At 40.4% G+C, this 15,219-nt stretch overlaps 2 protein-coding genes across 10 annotated transcripts in view; one reads left to right on the top strand and one right to left on the bottom strand.

The window, feature by feature from the left end:
* LRRC57 (leucine rich repeat containing 57) overlaps positions 1–933 on the bottom strand; it is a 17,062-nt gene extending 16,129 nt beyond the window's left edge. For 4 of the 5 annotated variants that reach the window (XR_006218653.1, XR_006218654.1, XR_001510250.2 and 1 more), the window contains exons 1-3: positions 579–751; positions 382–487; positions 137–275 (exon numbers count right to left, since the gene is read on the bottom strand). Coding sequence is in view for 2 of the 5 variants with exons in the window: in XM_007081713.3 (XP_007081775.1) it covers positions 137–275; positions 382–465 (223 nt within the window). In the remaining 3 variants the exon portion in view is untranslated. Of the gene's footprint in view, positions 1–136; positions 276–381; positions 488–578 lie in introns of all 5 variants that reach the window. The other variant, XM_007081716.3, reaches the window with a different exon arrangement.
* HAUS2 (HAUS augmin like complex subunit 2) lies at positions 915–15,219 on the top strand. 5 transcript variants are annotated; one of them, XM_042989068.1, is made up of 7 exons: positions 1,053–1,247; positions 6,892–6,984; positions 7,314–7,383; positions 9,977–10,109; positions 11,358–11,466; positions 13,285–13,384; positions 15,134–15,219. In XM_042989068.1, the coding sequence occupies exons 1-7, from the start codon at positions 1,137–1,139 to the stop codon at positions 15,157–15,159; spliced, it is 642 nt and encodes a 213-aa protein (XP_042845002.1). In that variant the 5' UTR covers positions 1,053–1,136; the 3' UTR covers positions 15,160–15,219. The 5 variants fall into 5 exon arrangements, with proteins under 5 accessions (XP_007081774.1, XP_042845003.1, XP_007081773.1 ...); XM_042989067.1 differs by having other exon boundaries at positions 15,122–15,202; XM_007081712.3 differs by lacking the exons at positions 1,053–1,247; positions 15,134–15,219 and adding an exon at positions 915–1,007 and having other exon boundaries at positions 13,285–13,541.

Raw genomic sequence — 15,219 nt, 5'->3', positions numbered from 1 at the left:
AAGGACTCTGACTTTCTCCTGCGTCTTGAGCTCTCAGAACGGTTTCATAACAACAACAAAAATCAGCTTGTAAGAGAAAACCACCCTTCTTAACAGCTGATCACTAGCAAAAGCTTCCCAGGCGCCAAAGCCATACTCAGTTTGTTGTTGTTCAAGGAGAGGCTCTTCAGCAGAGTGAACTTCCCTATAATCATAGGCGGTAGGCTCTCGATCTTGTTGTTGGACAAGTCGATGGTCCTTAGATTGCTGGTCAGCTTCTGCAACTCTGAGGGGAACTGGAGAAAGGGGTTCACAGCGCGGAGAATCCCTCACCAAGTAACTTCACCGCCCCCGCCGTCCCTCTCCCTTTAAATTCCCTGGTCGGTCCCCTCCCAGTCTCACCTCGGTCAGCCCACGGTCCTTAAGCTGAAAGACACCAGTTTTCTGCGCGGTTTCCACATGAGCGCGGAGGGCACTGTTTCCCATCCTAGGGCCGCGGCTCAGGTCCCTGCAGGAAGGAAGCGCAGCTGTCACCGCTCAGTTCAGACACCCAGCCACCCTATTCGCCTCTGGGCTGGGTCTCGTTCCCAAGCTGTCACCTCCTGCCGACTCCTAGATCTTGGGGGCCAACTAAAAGTGGCAAGGAAGAAAAGGGAGAACAGAGAACCCGACCACCAGGTCCAGCAGCTTTCACAGCTATTCCGAGGTTGGACGCCGCTGTAGCCTACGAATGATCTGAGAGCGCCGGACTCGCCTCCTACCCCGCAGCTCACAGTCGGCTCAGCAAAGGAAGACCCGCGGCCCGCGCTCTCCCGGGATGCGCTCCCCGGGCTTCCGCCCGGGAAGAAACGCCCTGTGACGTCATCGAGCTGCGCGGCGCGTTCGCAGTGCGTTCCACTCACTCTCCGCGCCAATCCGGGGGGTGGCTTGCAGCCATGGCTGCTGCGAACCCCTGGGACCGCGCGGCCGAGCCAAATGCTGCGGGGCTACTGCTGGACCGTTTCGTAGCTTCGGGGCTGGTCACTCAGGTGCGTGGGCGGCGATGGCGTCATTAAGGGGGTGCCGACGGTGGCAACAGAAGATGGCTGTGAGGTGGTGGTGGTGCTGGGCTGCCGAAGTGTGTGTGAGAGTGCTGGCTAGGGGCCGTACTGTAGTAGATGCCGTTGGAACCCCTTCCAGGCAACAGTAGTGACCGTTCTGCAGTGGTGGTGCGAAAGCGGGGCTCCAAGAAGATGATATTTCAAGTGTCTGCGGGCGAGTTATCCTCGGTCAGTTCGTGAGAGATAATAAAGACCAGTCTTCCCCGATTTTTCTCACCATTGCTACCTCCTCTACATTGTAACGGGTGCCAGGCTTGGGGAATAGGGATAATTAGTTACAACACAAACGTTCCCAAACTACGCTTGTGGGTGTGAGGTATTGAAGCATATTTTCGCCGGGAGGCGCTGGGTACAGAAGAGCGTCAGGGGAAGCACGCATCTTTTCTTTTCTTTAATGATGTGAGGGAATAATGGAATACAAGTGGCAAAAGTGACAAGGAAATGGGGAAAGTGAGATTGAGGGAAAGGAATTTTGAGATAACGAGCAAGTTGAGGATTTTGGCTAAAAAGGAAACAGAAAGTAGAAAGGTAAAATCATCCGCAGAGATTAGCTATATGAACATGATGTAAGATTTATGGAAAATACACAACTTTGTATACTTAGAAGAATCATTAGAGAATTCTATCATGCCCTATTTTTTTTTCAATTTTTTAAAAGTGTATTTGAGAACACACACCAAGTTTTATGCCAGTAGAAGAGAGGGGAGTCACACAGGGTGGGGGAGATTATGGGTCCAAGGCAGTCAGTTTATTTATTTATTTTGAGAGAGACAAAGATAGCGCTAGAACGGGAGGAACAGAGAGAGAATCCCAAGCAGGCTCCGCGCTGACGGTGCATAGTACTTGTGGGGCTTGAACTTAGGAAACCCCGGGAATCATAACCTGAGCTGACACCGAGAGTTGGATGCTCAACTGACTGAGGCATCCGGGCACCTCTACCATATACTATTTTTAAGATGAAGAAACTAAGGCCTGAGAAGACCAAGAAATTTATCCCAGGTCACTCAACTAGTGAAATAGATCACAGAGCTGCCTTTTCTGACACATTGTATCATCTCTAAGATGAACTGTGATAGATGATACTATGAAACTATCTTGAAAGAGTTTAAACTTCTATTGAAGTCTAATAGATTACTTGAGGCTCTAGTAACCAGACCTTATGAATTTGGGGGGAGGAAAGGGGTACAAATGAATGCATTGGAAAATAGGCAAAACCTAACTACAGCACTCCCCAGTTCTCACCTTCCTCTCTTCTCTCCTGGGTTTTCTTCCTACTGGATTGCCTAATAGTCTGCCTTGTATTGTTTAGTTCTGTAACAAAGTAATTTGTTAAACTCATACTGTAAGTCATTTGGGAATTATCCCTCTAGAGTGTATTGGTAGGAGAAATAAACATCTGAGAGAATTTTAGGCGTTGATAAGTAAGCTGTTTGTTGGGGTGGAAGTTGTTTTGGAGAGGATCTTCCTAGTGTCCTTCAAGTAGCACTAATTAGTTACCTGTTTTGCTTACAGGTAAGATTTGCCAACCACAGCTCTTTAAGACCATCTTAACAATCATATGTGTTATAGGATCTCTTTAGTCTATCCCTTAAGTGTATATCATCCCATGTGCATTAAAAATGAAGAGTAATGCGGGGCGCCTGGGTGGCTCAGTTGGGTTAAGTGTCCAACTTTGGCTCAGGTCATGATCTCTCGGTTCCTGAGTTCGAGCCCTGCATCAGGCTCTGTGCTGACACCTCAGAGCCTGGAGCCTTCTTCAGATTCTGTGTCTCCCTCTCTCTCTGCCCCTCCCCTGCTCACACTCTGTCTCTCCCTCTCTCTCAAAAATAAATAAACAGTTGGGGCGCCTGGGTGGCTCAGTCAGTTAAGCGTCCGACTTCAGCTCAGGTCACGATCTCACGGTCCGTGAGTTCGAGCCCCGCGTCAGGCTCTGGGCTGATGGCTCAGAGCCTGGAGCCTGCTTCCGATTCTGTGTCTCCCCCTCTCTCTGCCCCTCCCCCATTCATGCTCTGTCTCTCTCTCTGTCTCAAAAATAAATAAACGTTTAAAAAAAAAAAATAAAAAAAAAATAAGTAAATAAACAGTAAAAAAAATTTTTTTTAAGAGTAATGCTTAAAATTGCTGTATGATACAACTCTTCCAGAAAACATAGTTTGTTTGCGCTTTGTTCTGTTTTGATCTATCCATTGGGGAATGATTTAGTGAAAGAAAGGTATGGTTAAGTGTGAGATAAATGGGGTATTTGCTCTGATATATGCCCTAGGATGGCTTCAGTGGCCTTATGTCCCACATGTTTTTCTGGCAAGCTTTAGTGAGTCATGGCAGCTCTATTGAATACATACACACAAACACACACACAGGTATATAGATAGGACTGTATATGTTATTTTCTCAGTGTTACCCTCTGTAGCCCCTCCCCCATTATAAGGGCTCTGCTCTTAACTCTCTACTATACTGCCTCCCTTTTAACGTCCCTCAGCTAGAATTCAGTATCAAGTAGAAAGGACAAAAAAAAAAGAAGAAAGTATGCCCACAGACACAAGTTTATACATATATATATATATATATATATATATATATATATATTATGTGCACAATGTTACTGGGATTCTTTTTCTTTTTTTCTTTCTTGTGGTGGGGGGGGGTGGGCAGGGAGAGAGAGAGAGAGAGAGAGAGGGAGGGAGGGAGGGAGGGAGGGAGAGGAAGGGAGGGAAAGGGAGAGGGAGAGAGGGAATGAATCTTAAGCAAGTTCCATGCTCAGCTCAGCTGGACACAGGGCTCAATCTCACAACCCTGGGATCATGACCTGAGCCAAAACCAAGAAGCAGACACTCAACCCACTGAGCCATCCAGGTGCCCCAGGATTTTTATATTGCACATAAAAGTCTTGGATTTCAGCTTCTTGTGCCTAGCAACAGAATGAACAGAAATACCCTAAACAGACTCCCGTTTTCAGGATCCTTTCATTTTCATTGTCCCTTTACCCTACTGGCATATAAAGTGTATAATATTTAATGGCAGTCATTAACAGCAAAGACTTTTCTGTATTCCCCAATCTTTGCCTTTTTTTCTTTTTTTAAAGATATAGGGTTGGGGCGCCTGGGTGGCTCAGTCAGTTAAGTGTCCAACTTCGGCTCAGGTCATGATCTTGTGGTTCACGAGTTCAAGCCCCGCGTCAGGCTCTGTGCTGACAGCTCAGAGCCTGGAGCCTGCTTCTGATTCTGTGTCTCCCTCTCTCTCTGACCCTCCCCCCATTCATGCTCTGTCTCTCTCTGTCTCAAAAATAAATAAACGTTAAAAAAAAAAAAAGACATAGGGCTAAGTCAGAATCCTCAAATAGTTAGAATTTCTATTTGTAGAAATAGAAACAGAATTTCTATTTCTAGGAAATTTGGCTACTCTTTCTTTCCTCTCTCCTTTTGGCTCTCCCTCAAACATTTTTATTTTTCCACTGGTTTCTCTTGCATGTTTTTGGCTAAGCTCCATTACCCTGCTGTTGAACCCAACAGTTTACTAGATTGCCATGTGTGTAGTTAAGATTAGTGTATACACAGGGAGGGATGGAGAGATAAGAGAACGAGTAAGTTACAGTGAGAAATGGAAGATGTTTTACTTTTATTTACCTTCCACTTACATAATGGAAATGCAGTGGATTAGATTTGTCCTCATTTCAGCCATGATATACATAGAATGAAGTTAAACTATACTGCTTTACTCCCTCAATCCTCAGTTTTGCCGTCAGTAAAATATCTTGTGTTATCTTCCTCACTGAATGGCATATCTATCTGTCTAGTCACTGGAGCCAGGATCCTTGGAGTTAGCATTGACTTGACTTCATCCCTGGTACCCCATATCATCTAGGATTTATGAATTTTATCTCACCAGGGACTCACATCTATGCCTTCCTTTCCTATTTTTTTTTTAAGCGTATTTATTTATTTTGAGAGAGAGCGTGAGCTTGAGTCGAGGAGGGGTAGAGAGAGGGGGAGAGAAAGAATCTCCGTGCTAACAACCGGGAGCCTAGTGTGGGACTCAAGCTTACAAACTGTGAGATCATGCATGACCAGAGCCGAAATCAAGAGTCGGCCGCTTATCCCACTGAGCCACCCAGGCACTCTCTTCCTTTCCTTTTTAACTGCTACTGACCTATTCCACATTCTCATCTTCTCACCTAGAATGCTGTAGTAGCCCCTTGTCTAAATATTTAACCTCCAGTCCCATCTCTTCCCTAGTTTTTGTTTGTTTTTACTTGTTTTATTTTGTTGGCTAGTTACCAGAATTAAGTGTTTATTGTGGTAAAATACTCATAACATAAAATTTACCATTTTAACCATCTTAAAGTGTACACTTCAGTGGCATGATACAATCACAGTGTTGTGAAACTTTTTTCAAAACTTTTTTTTTTATCATCCCCAATGGAAACTCCATACTCACTTAGGTAGTCATTCCCCATTCCTTCTTTCCCCCAGCCTCATCAGTTTTATATTCCATACTGTCAATATTTAAGTTTCTAAAATATGTATCATATATGATCATGTTACTTCTTCACCAGAAAACCTTCAGTTGCTCTCATTTTCTGCATTTATCAAGATCTTCCATGATGACGCAGGAAACTACGTTTCTAGATTCATCTTCCCCTTCGTCTCACATATGTGTTAGTACAAGAATACCTTTCCCTTTTCATCCATCATGAGCTTATTAAAGGACAGAGAGCTTATTTCATCCATACTTGAATCTTCCATGGCCTAACTCAATCAGTGCTTATAAAATTGGTTATCATTGGTTAGCAAATTTTTGCTATTAAAGGCGAGAGGATAAGTATCTGAGGATTTTAGATCCATATGGTTGCAACTGGGCTGTGGTAGTGTGAAAGAAGCCAGAGGAAATAAGTAAATGAATGGGTACACTTGAGTTTATCCTGGATCCTGAAATTTGAATTTCATGTAGTTTTCATGTGTCACAAAATACTGTTTTTCTTTTGATTTTTCTTCCCCAACATTAAAAAATATAAAAACCGTTCTTAGCTTATGGGCTGCACAAAAACAGTCACTTTAGTTCATTTAGTTCATGGGCTTTCATTTCCCAATCCTTTGCCTATAAGATCTCTAAAGTTTTTCTGTGCTACCATTCTCAAAAAGGAGAAGAGGATACAGAAAATTATGGATGAAGCCAAAGGATGAACAATATTCTTATTCTGAAGTAACCTGCAATTTAAGGTGGCTATATATGCAAGCAATATTTTGCATAAAATGAAAGGATGAAGGGCGGGTAAGGTTTTTAGAAAAATAATTACACCTGAACAAAACATTCCTTTGCCTAAAAGAATGAGAATGTGAAAAGACACAGGATGAATGACTTCTAGCCAATAGAGAGGTCTTTTAATGCATCAGATAAGTGATTCCATGGTGGGGAAGCCTTTAATGTTAGACTCAGGAAGGTCAGAGACTGGGTCTTGGTGATTTGTATAGAGGTGATTCTCCAACAACCTCAGCCTCCACCTTCTTACTGTTAGCAGCCTTCTCTGGTAAGCTGTCACTAATACAAACATAATGTGCATGGTACTTTAGGAAGTAGTACAAAGTGATTAAGTCTTATTTTTCTTATTTTTTAAATATTTGGGCAAAAGATTTGTGATAGAGATGTTAAAAACAGGAAATACACATTGCTACTGTTATACTTCAGTACTTCATTTTTCAGGGGCAATGTTGCACATGATAAATCCTCATGTTTTATGTGTGTGGACATGCTGTTTCAAGGCACACAAACTTTTTTATATGACATACTGCTGCTTTCTTTGTTCACTTACCAATAGGAGATGTTAAATATATCTAAGAAATCAGCTTCTTGCTTTGTGAACTTCTCCAGACTACAGCAGATGACAAACATTCAAGCTGAAATCTACCAGGTAAATTTTGTTGGACTTTTTGCTTTCTGCTTCTAGTACAGGAAAAAAAAAAAAAAATCGTAATTGATTCCAGCAGTAGTTCTCTTGCACTTAGAATAGTGTCTAGCACATAGCTGCATTCGTGTTTATTTATGTAGTCATAGCAGTAGCAGCAATAGGGCTTAAACACCAAAGTAAAAACCTGCAGTAAATCCCCTAGGCTCTCATAACAAATTCTGCCTTCCATTCCCTCTAGTGTTCCTAGGTTAAAGACTATCCATTTTTGCCAAAATGTAAGCCTTCAGGCTGCATTCCGCATGAGCTAAGTGTTTTTTTTCTTCCTAATGTAGAAAAACCTGGAAATTGAACTTTTAAGACTAGAAAAAGATGCAGCAGATGTTATTCATCCTTCCTTTTTGGGTAAGTATTTGAGGAAATGGGTAATCATTGGAATTTCAACTTTTTCCTGGATTACCTTAAATAAACACCAGGCAGTAAAATTATGATATACCATAACTTTTCCAGGTATTGCCCCAAAGCTAATAAAGTCTTATTTTCTGTGCTCAAATAGAAGTCCTGTTGGCTTGACTAGTGCATATAGCATAATAAGTGACCAAGGTAGGAACTCCTCAGGTTCAGGAAAGCTTAGAGCTGTATGGGTGGCTCGGTTGGTTAAGCATCGGACTCTTGATTTTGGCTCCAATCATGATCTCATGGTTCCTGGGATGGAGCCCTGCATCAGGCTCCACACTGATGGTACAGAGCCTGCTTGGAATTTTCTCTTTCCCTCTCTCTGCCCCTCCCCTGTGTGTGCATGTGCTCTCTCTCTCTCTCAAAATAAATTAAAAAAATTAAAAGAAATTTTTCAGGAAATCTTGGAAGACAAAGGCCAAAGAACTTTCCAGATTAAAGGAAACTAGGGGTGCCTGGCTGGCTTAGTTAGTGGAGCTTGCGACTCTTGATCTAGGAATTGTAGGTTCAAGCCCCATGTTGGGCATAGAGATTACTTAAAAATAAAAAAAAATTTTAAATCTTTAAAAAAAAAATAAAGGAGACTTGGGGCGCCTGGGTGGTTCAGTTGGTTGAGCATCCGATTTCCGCTCAAGTCATGATCTCACAGCTCTTGAGTTTGAGCCCCGCATCGGGCTCTGTGCTGACAGCTCAGAGCCTGGAGCCTGCTTCGGATTCTGTGTCTCCCTCTCTCTCTCTCTCCCCCTAACCCACTCACATTCTGTCTCTGTCTCTCTCAAAAATAAATAAACATTTAAAAACAATTTTTTTTAATAAAAAAAAATAAAGGAGAGTAAAGGAACATGATAGCCAAAGCACGGTGTGGTTATGGATTGACTACTTGCTTAGAAATTCTTTTGCTGGGGTGCCTGGGTGGCTCAGTTGGTTAAGTGTTTGACTCTTAATTTTGGCTCAGGTCATGATCTCACAATTCATGGGATCAAGCTCCACAACAGGCTCTGCACTGACAGTGTGGAGCCTGCTTGGGATTCTCTCTCTCCCTTTCTCTCTGCCCCTCCCCTTCTCATGTTTTCTCTCTCTCTCTCTCTCTCTCTCTCTCTCTCTCTCTGTCTCAAAATAAATAAACTTAAAAATTTTTTTTTGCTCTAAGGGACATTATTGAGTTACTTGGTGATGATGTGTCGATATAGACTATATTATATATTGGTGGTATTATAAAAATGTTAAATTTTCTGAATTTGACACTTGTGATTACATAAGAGAATGCTATTTGGGGAAATACATGCTCAAGTTTTAGGGGTAAAAGTTCATGATATCTACAATTTACTCTTTTTTTTTTTTTTTAACCTTTATTCATTTTTGAGAGACAGAGAGTAAGTCTGAGAGGGGCAGAGAGAAAAGGAGACACAGAATCTGAGGCAGGCTCCAGGCTCCCAGCTGTCAGCACAGAGCCTGACACAGGGTTCAACCCCAGGAACTGTGAGATCATGACTTGAGCCAGTCAGGCACCCCTATTCTTCTTTTTAAGTTTATTTATTTTGAGAGAGAGAGCAAGAGAGCAGGGGAGGGTCAGAGAGAGAGAGAGAGAGAGAGAGAGATCCCCAAGCAGGTTCCATGTCTTCAGTGCAGAGCCCGAGGTGGGACTCAAACTCACTAACTGTGAGATCATGACCTGAGACGAGATCAAGAGTCCAATGCTTGACTGACTGAGCCACCCAGGCATCCCTCTACAACTTACTCTTAAATGGATCAGCAAAAATACATGTATGGGTATGTGGAGAAAGAAGAAATAAAAATGTAGCTAAATGTTAACGGTTGGTGAGTCTGGGTGAAATGTATGTGGGAGTTCAATGAAACTTTTCTGTAAGTTTAAAATTTTTTCAAAATAAAAATTTGAAAAAAGGCATTTGGCAGCCATTAACTGAATTCTGGGCAAAATATTGAAATAATCAGAAATAGCTTGTAAGAGAAATGTTTGTTTTTTAATATGAATGTACAATATCAGAGGCAGAGGGGTGCCTGGATGGCTCAGTCGGTTGAGCGTCTGACTCTTGATTTTGGTTCAGGTCATGATCCCAGGGTTGTGGAATCAAGCCCCATGGCAAGATCCAGGCTGTCAGTGCTTGGGGTTCTCTCTTAGCTTCTCTCTATGCCCCTTCCCTACTTTCACTCTCTCTCTCTCTCTCTCAAATAAATAAAATAAATAAATAAAACTTTAAAAAGATATATTCGAGGCCAAGATGAGAAAAGAGATTTTATGTGAAGAATACGGGGCAGGCTATAAAAACTAAACTAGGAGTAGAGTTAAACAATGCAGACAAAGAATTTAGCACTGGATTTGGTTGTCAGCAAAATAAGAGAAAATCGTTGAAAGTAAACTGGTTTGGGCATTACAGATAGCAAAGGGCAGATATTTAGGAGAGAAATGGGTTAATTTTCGACATTGGTAGAGTCAGATCTAAGCAAAGAATTATTAGCGATTTTTAAAACTTACTTGTCATGTTATATTACTAACTATAATTACTGTTTCTGGTTTATGTAGCTCAGAAGTGTAATGCTCTGCAAAACATGAATAATCATTTGGAAGCGGTGCTAAAAGAAAAGAGGTCCCTGCGGCAAAGACTGTTGAAACCCATGTGCCAGGAAAACTTGCCTATTGAAGCTGTTTATCACAGGTTAAACTAAAAAGTAGAAATTAGGGGCACCCGGGTGACTGAGTTGGTTGAGCGTCAGACTCTGCTGACAGTGCGGTGCCTGCTTGGGATCCTCTCTCTCCCTCTCTCTCTGACCCTCCCCCACTTGCATTGTCTCTGTCTCTCTCAAAATAAATAAATAAACTCTTTTTTTAAAAAAGTAGAAATTAATAGTTACACATGTTTCCTGAGGGCATTTTATGTTTAGTAGTTGTTTCATAGATTAATTCATTAAACAATATATTAGTGATTGTATCTGTTAACATTAATTATTATTATTAACTTTAACCAGAAAGAAAACCTTTTGCTTTTAAACAGTTAAGCTGTGGTGAAGAGAAAGGCATTCCTTTTGCCCACTGTGTTTTAGGAATGATGATAATGACTTTAAGAAAGAAATGAGAAAAGTCACTTTCTAATTTTAAAAAGTCTGATCTCATTTCTGCTGTTTGTAGGCTTCAAAGCCTTGTGCAAATGATTTGTTTAAGCCTCTGTTTCCCAATCCATAGAATGGGCATGCTTTCTTTTGCTCTTCTCCCCATAAGAGTATTGCAAGTATAATCATAAATAACAGTAAAGAAGCAAACATCTTGGGATCTGACTGCTAACTTTCTCCACCTGTGCCTTATTGGATAAGCCCAAGCAATAGTACCTCTCTTAAGTGTCAGATTTTTTTTTATCTTGTGGTAAAAGAATAAATATAAAAATTCCATTCATGAGGGTATATTCAGTATCTATTCGGTACAGTAAAATACCATTAATGTGTATATTGTACATTATATCAGAAAAAGTAAGTAATGATTTTAAAGCATTTTGCAAATGCAAAGATTCAAAGTGGTTTTACGTGTAGCCTGTTTCAGTCAAGTACATTTATCCTTATTGTCTTCACCCTTCACTGAAAATGAGTACATTGAAATGGAATGAGATTTAATCTAGGGAAATTTCTTTACTTATATGAGAAAATGATTAACATTAAGTTTTGTCTATTAGGTTGGGTACCAGATTGGATTAGTGTTGTCTCTGTTTTTCTGTTTGGATGACAAGTTAATTTCTGCCTAAAGTGAAAGAGAGTGACATTTTTATCACTGGTATTTCCATGAATGCAGAACAGTTATTATTGGCTCACTGGGTTGCTTGTAATTCTCTTTTATTAAAAATCCTAATTAAAGGGAAAGGGGGGGGGACACAAAATAACTAAAAAGAAAATGGTTGACTTTTTTCTCCCTCTTTCAGATACATGGTACATTTGCTGGAGTTGGCAGTGACTTTCATTGAAAGATTAGAAAACCATCTGGAAACAATTAGAAATATCCCTCATTTAGATGAAAATCTAAAGAAAATGGTGAGTATTAACAGTAGCAGTTAAGTACCTCAACTGCTTTATATTGCATTTGGCTCTTTAGTTCTTTTATAGTAGAAGCTCAAATGTGTGATCTCTTTGTTTAACTTTTTGATGGCTAATACTCTGAATGAATTATTTTTTTTAATGCTTATTTATTTTTGAGGTGGAGGGAGGGGCAGAGAGCAAAGGAGACACAGAATACAAAGCAGGCTCCAGGCTCTGAGCTGTCAGCACAGAGCCCGATGCAGAACTCAAACCCACAAACCCCAAGATCATGATCTGAGCCAAAGTCGGATGTTTAACCGACTAAGCCACCCAGAAACCCTTGAATGAATTATTTTTTTTAATTAAGATGCTTTCTCTCTCTTTTTTTTTTTAGCTTTTTTAGAAGTCATTTTACAGTGTTTTATTCCAAAATTCCAATATTTAATAAATACGTGTTCTTTTTATTGTGCTAGGGGCTTTGCTATAGGTGTTAGGAGAGATAAACGGATATAACCGATCCCTGCTCCCAAATTCTCAAGATTTAGTGAGAAACCTGTAGGATATTTTCTACTTTAAAATACTACTTTTGTGCCATGAATACAGCAGAGAATTATAAAGAAGATGCTGTCTATTAAGCAAAGAAAAGGGAGGGATTGCTTGTACTTTAGGGAGATTGGGAGTAGAGTGGGGTAAGAATATTTTAATAAAGTTTTACATAGTAGTTAGTAGTGAACTGAAGAATCAGTGAATTTTGCATCAGAAAGAATAGTATGGGCCAAAGCAGCAGTGTGAAGAAAGATATGAAAATTAGCACTGGTAGTTTGGGGCCAGAGTGGTACTCCACTTTGGCTGATACTTAAAGGTATTGAAAGGGAGATTAATTCAGGGTTAGTTTATGGAATGCTTTGAAAACCAGACTAAGAAGTTTAGACTTTACTATCTGAGTACGGGGGAACAGTCAACAGTTTAAATAGTTTTTTGTTTTGTTTTTTAGAGAAGGACACAGAGAAGTGACTTGATCAGAATTATACCTTAATAGAGAAAATATTGGATAGAATAGATGGAGTCTCACAAAGTATAGGCAGACAGCATCAGCATCACCTAAAACCTTGTTAGAAATGCAGAATTAAAGGCTTCGTTCACCTTAGACCTTCAGAATCTGAATCCACGGTTTATAAGTTCCTCAGGTGTTTCCTGTGCACATTAAAACTGTAGGTTAGAGGACTGTGCAGAGGAACCAATGGCAGAGAAACTTGGAGAATAAATACAGGCATTCAGATAAAAGATTTAAAGCATAGATAAACAAAGGATTATGTAGATTTTGAGATTGTCACATTCCTAGAACGTGTCTACTCTTTGGACAAGGGACACATCCCAGGCAATAAAGTATCTAGCCTTGGTGACTCCAGGGTGAATAGGAGCAAGAAATCAAAAAAGCTAATGAGTTTGTTTTCTGACATGCCTTGCACAGAGAGAAAACCTTTAATCATTGTTGAACTGCAGTTAAATTGCGTTCTTAAGTGTACATTGAGGTGGAGATTTTCAATAAACTGAAATGTAGGACTGAATTTTAGGAAGGAGATAAGTTTTACAATATAGATTGTGGGTCATCTGCTTTGAGGTGATAATTGAAGACAAAAGAGAAATGAACTCACAAAGAAAAAACGTGTGCTGTAATAGATGAGGAGAGCACAATTTTAAGAAGCCTTTGTATTAAGGGGCTAGAAAATGTCCGGTGTAAACTTTTGTTATCATAACCATTTATGATATAATACTGATGTATTGATGACACATGTAATTTCTCCTGTTTTCCCCTTCTTTCAAATGTTACAGAGCAAGGCTTTAGCAAAAATGGATATTTTGGTGACTGAGACAGAAGAACTGGCAGAGAATATACTCAAGTGGCAAGAACAACAAAAGGAGGTTTCCTCTTGTATCCCCAAAATACTAGCTGAAGAAAATTATCTTCATAAACATGATGCTATAATGCCATCTTTACCTTTTACTTCTAAAGTTCATATCCAAACTGTTAATGCCAAGTGATTGTCAATGGTTTATTTTTGCTTAATTACATATAGTCATGCAAAGTCTGTTTCTAGCCAGTTGTAGGTAATATGGGCATTCATAAGCTCTGCTGCTAGCAATACTGAAAGAGTCCTCTTTGTATTGAAAAGCACTAAGATTCCAACTTCATTAAGACCAAATTGAGTTCTCCTTTGTTTTTCATATATTTTCATTCTGCTTTACAGTAAAACTCTTGAAGATCAAATACAACTATGACAATTTATTAACATGAGTGCCTTAGCCATATCTCACTCAGTGGACCCTTTTATGTCTTCTTTTTATTTTTTATTATTTTTTAAAGTTTATTTATTTAGAGAGAGAGCACAAGTAGAGGAGAGGCAGAGAGAGAGGGAGAGAGGGAATCCCAAGCAGACTCCGCACTGTCAGTGCAGAGCCCAACACGGATCATGACTCAAGCCAAAATCAAGAGTTGGACACCTAACTGACTGAGCCACCCAGGTGTCCCTATTATATCTTTGTAAATGTTTGCTTCTGAATTAGAAGAGTCTTCTTGCATCTGAAAGTATGTTGATTTTTCCTGTGGGAAAGTTACTGTGCATACAAAAGAGTCTGCTTATAAAGCCTGCTTGGCTGGCTTCTGGGAATTTAAGATTTCAGGAGGGTTCCTTCCATTCCCAATCTCACTAATAAGAATTGCTCACTATGACTGAAGTGTTTGTACAGTGTGGTTTTTGGTGGGGGTCTTTTTTTTTTTTTTTTTAATGCTTTTTCTTTTGAGAGAGAGAAGGAGCACAAGGCGGGGAGGGGCAGAGAGAGAAGGAGACACAGAATCCAAGCAAGCTCCAGGCTCTGAGCTGTCAGCACAGAGTCTGAAGCAGGACTCAAACTCAAAAACTGTGAAATCATGACCTGAGCTAAAGTTAGATGCTTAACCGACTGAGCCACCCAGGTGCCCCTGTACAATGTGGTTTGTGCTGACCACCTTTCCTTCTGGGAGTCTAGAATTTTGGTGCATGCTAAGCAGAAGGTACATATGGCCAGCACATGAAAATAACCCTGGGCATTGCATTTCTAATGAGTTTCCATGAAAGACAACATTTCACACATGTTCTGCCTTGGTTGCTGGGAGAATTAAGCACATCCTCTGTGACTCAACTAGCAGAGGACTCTGGAAGGTTGTACCTGATTTCCCCTGGACTTTGCCCCATGCACCTTTTCCCTTTGCTGTTTTACTCTGTGTGCTTTTGTTGTAATAAATCATAGCCATGGATACAATGATGTGCTGAATCCTACGAATCTTCCAAACGTATCAAACCTGAGGGGGGAGGTGTTGAAGACCCTGAGACATGAAGAAACTCCTGGCAGCCTTATGAATAGGCAAAGAAGGAAGATAGAACAAAGAATAGATAAAGCCCTGTTATCTAAAACTTTTAGAAGTTTCCCTTACAAAATGCTCAGATATTTTGCCTGAGATTATTGTACATATAAAAAAGAGAGTGGCATAATAATACTTGCTAATACTAAGCCATAGGTGGTTTCTTTTGCTTTAAAAAAAGATGTAAGCATCAGTATTTTTATGCTGTTGCATTCTCTGTATCACCAGGGTTCACTGATCCTTATATTCATCATACTCCTTAACAAGAAGACCTCAACACAGTGACTGAGCAAAGTACTTGTTCATAAGGAAGCAGGATCCTTGCCAAAAAACTGCCAGAACAACCCAGGATCATGTTTTGAAGCCTA

The sequence above is a fragment of the Panthera tigris genome, chromosome B3 (assembly GCF_018350195.1).
Source record: "Panthera tigris isolate Pti1 chromosome B3, P.tigris_Pti1_mat1.1, whole genome shotgun sequence".
Lineage (NCBI taxonomy): Eukaryota > Metazoa > Chordata > Mammalia > Carnivora > Felidae > Panthera > Panthera tigris.
The sequence above is the reverse complement of the archived record's forward strand: the minus strand, read 5'-3'. Positions and strand labels throughout refer to the sequence as shown.

Coding starts and splice junctions, on each gene's coding strand:
- HAUS2 (XM_007081711.3), top strand. CDS start 1,137: ATGCCGTTGGAACCCCTTCCAGGCAACAGTAGTGACCGTTCTGCAGTG. Junction 1,248..6,891: donor CTGCGGGCGAGTTATCCTCG/GTCAGTTCGTGA, acceptor ACTTACCAATAG/GAGATGTTAAATATATCTAA. Junction 6,985..7,313: donor TTCAAGCTGAAATCTACCAG/GTAAATTTTGTT, acceptor TTCCTAATGTAG/AAAAACCTGGAAATTGAACT.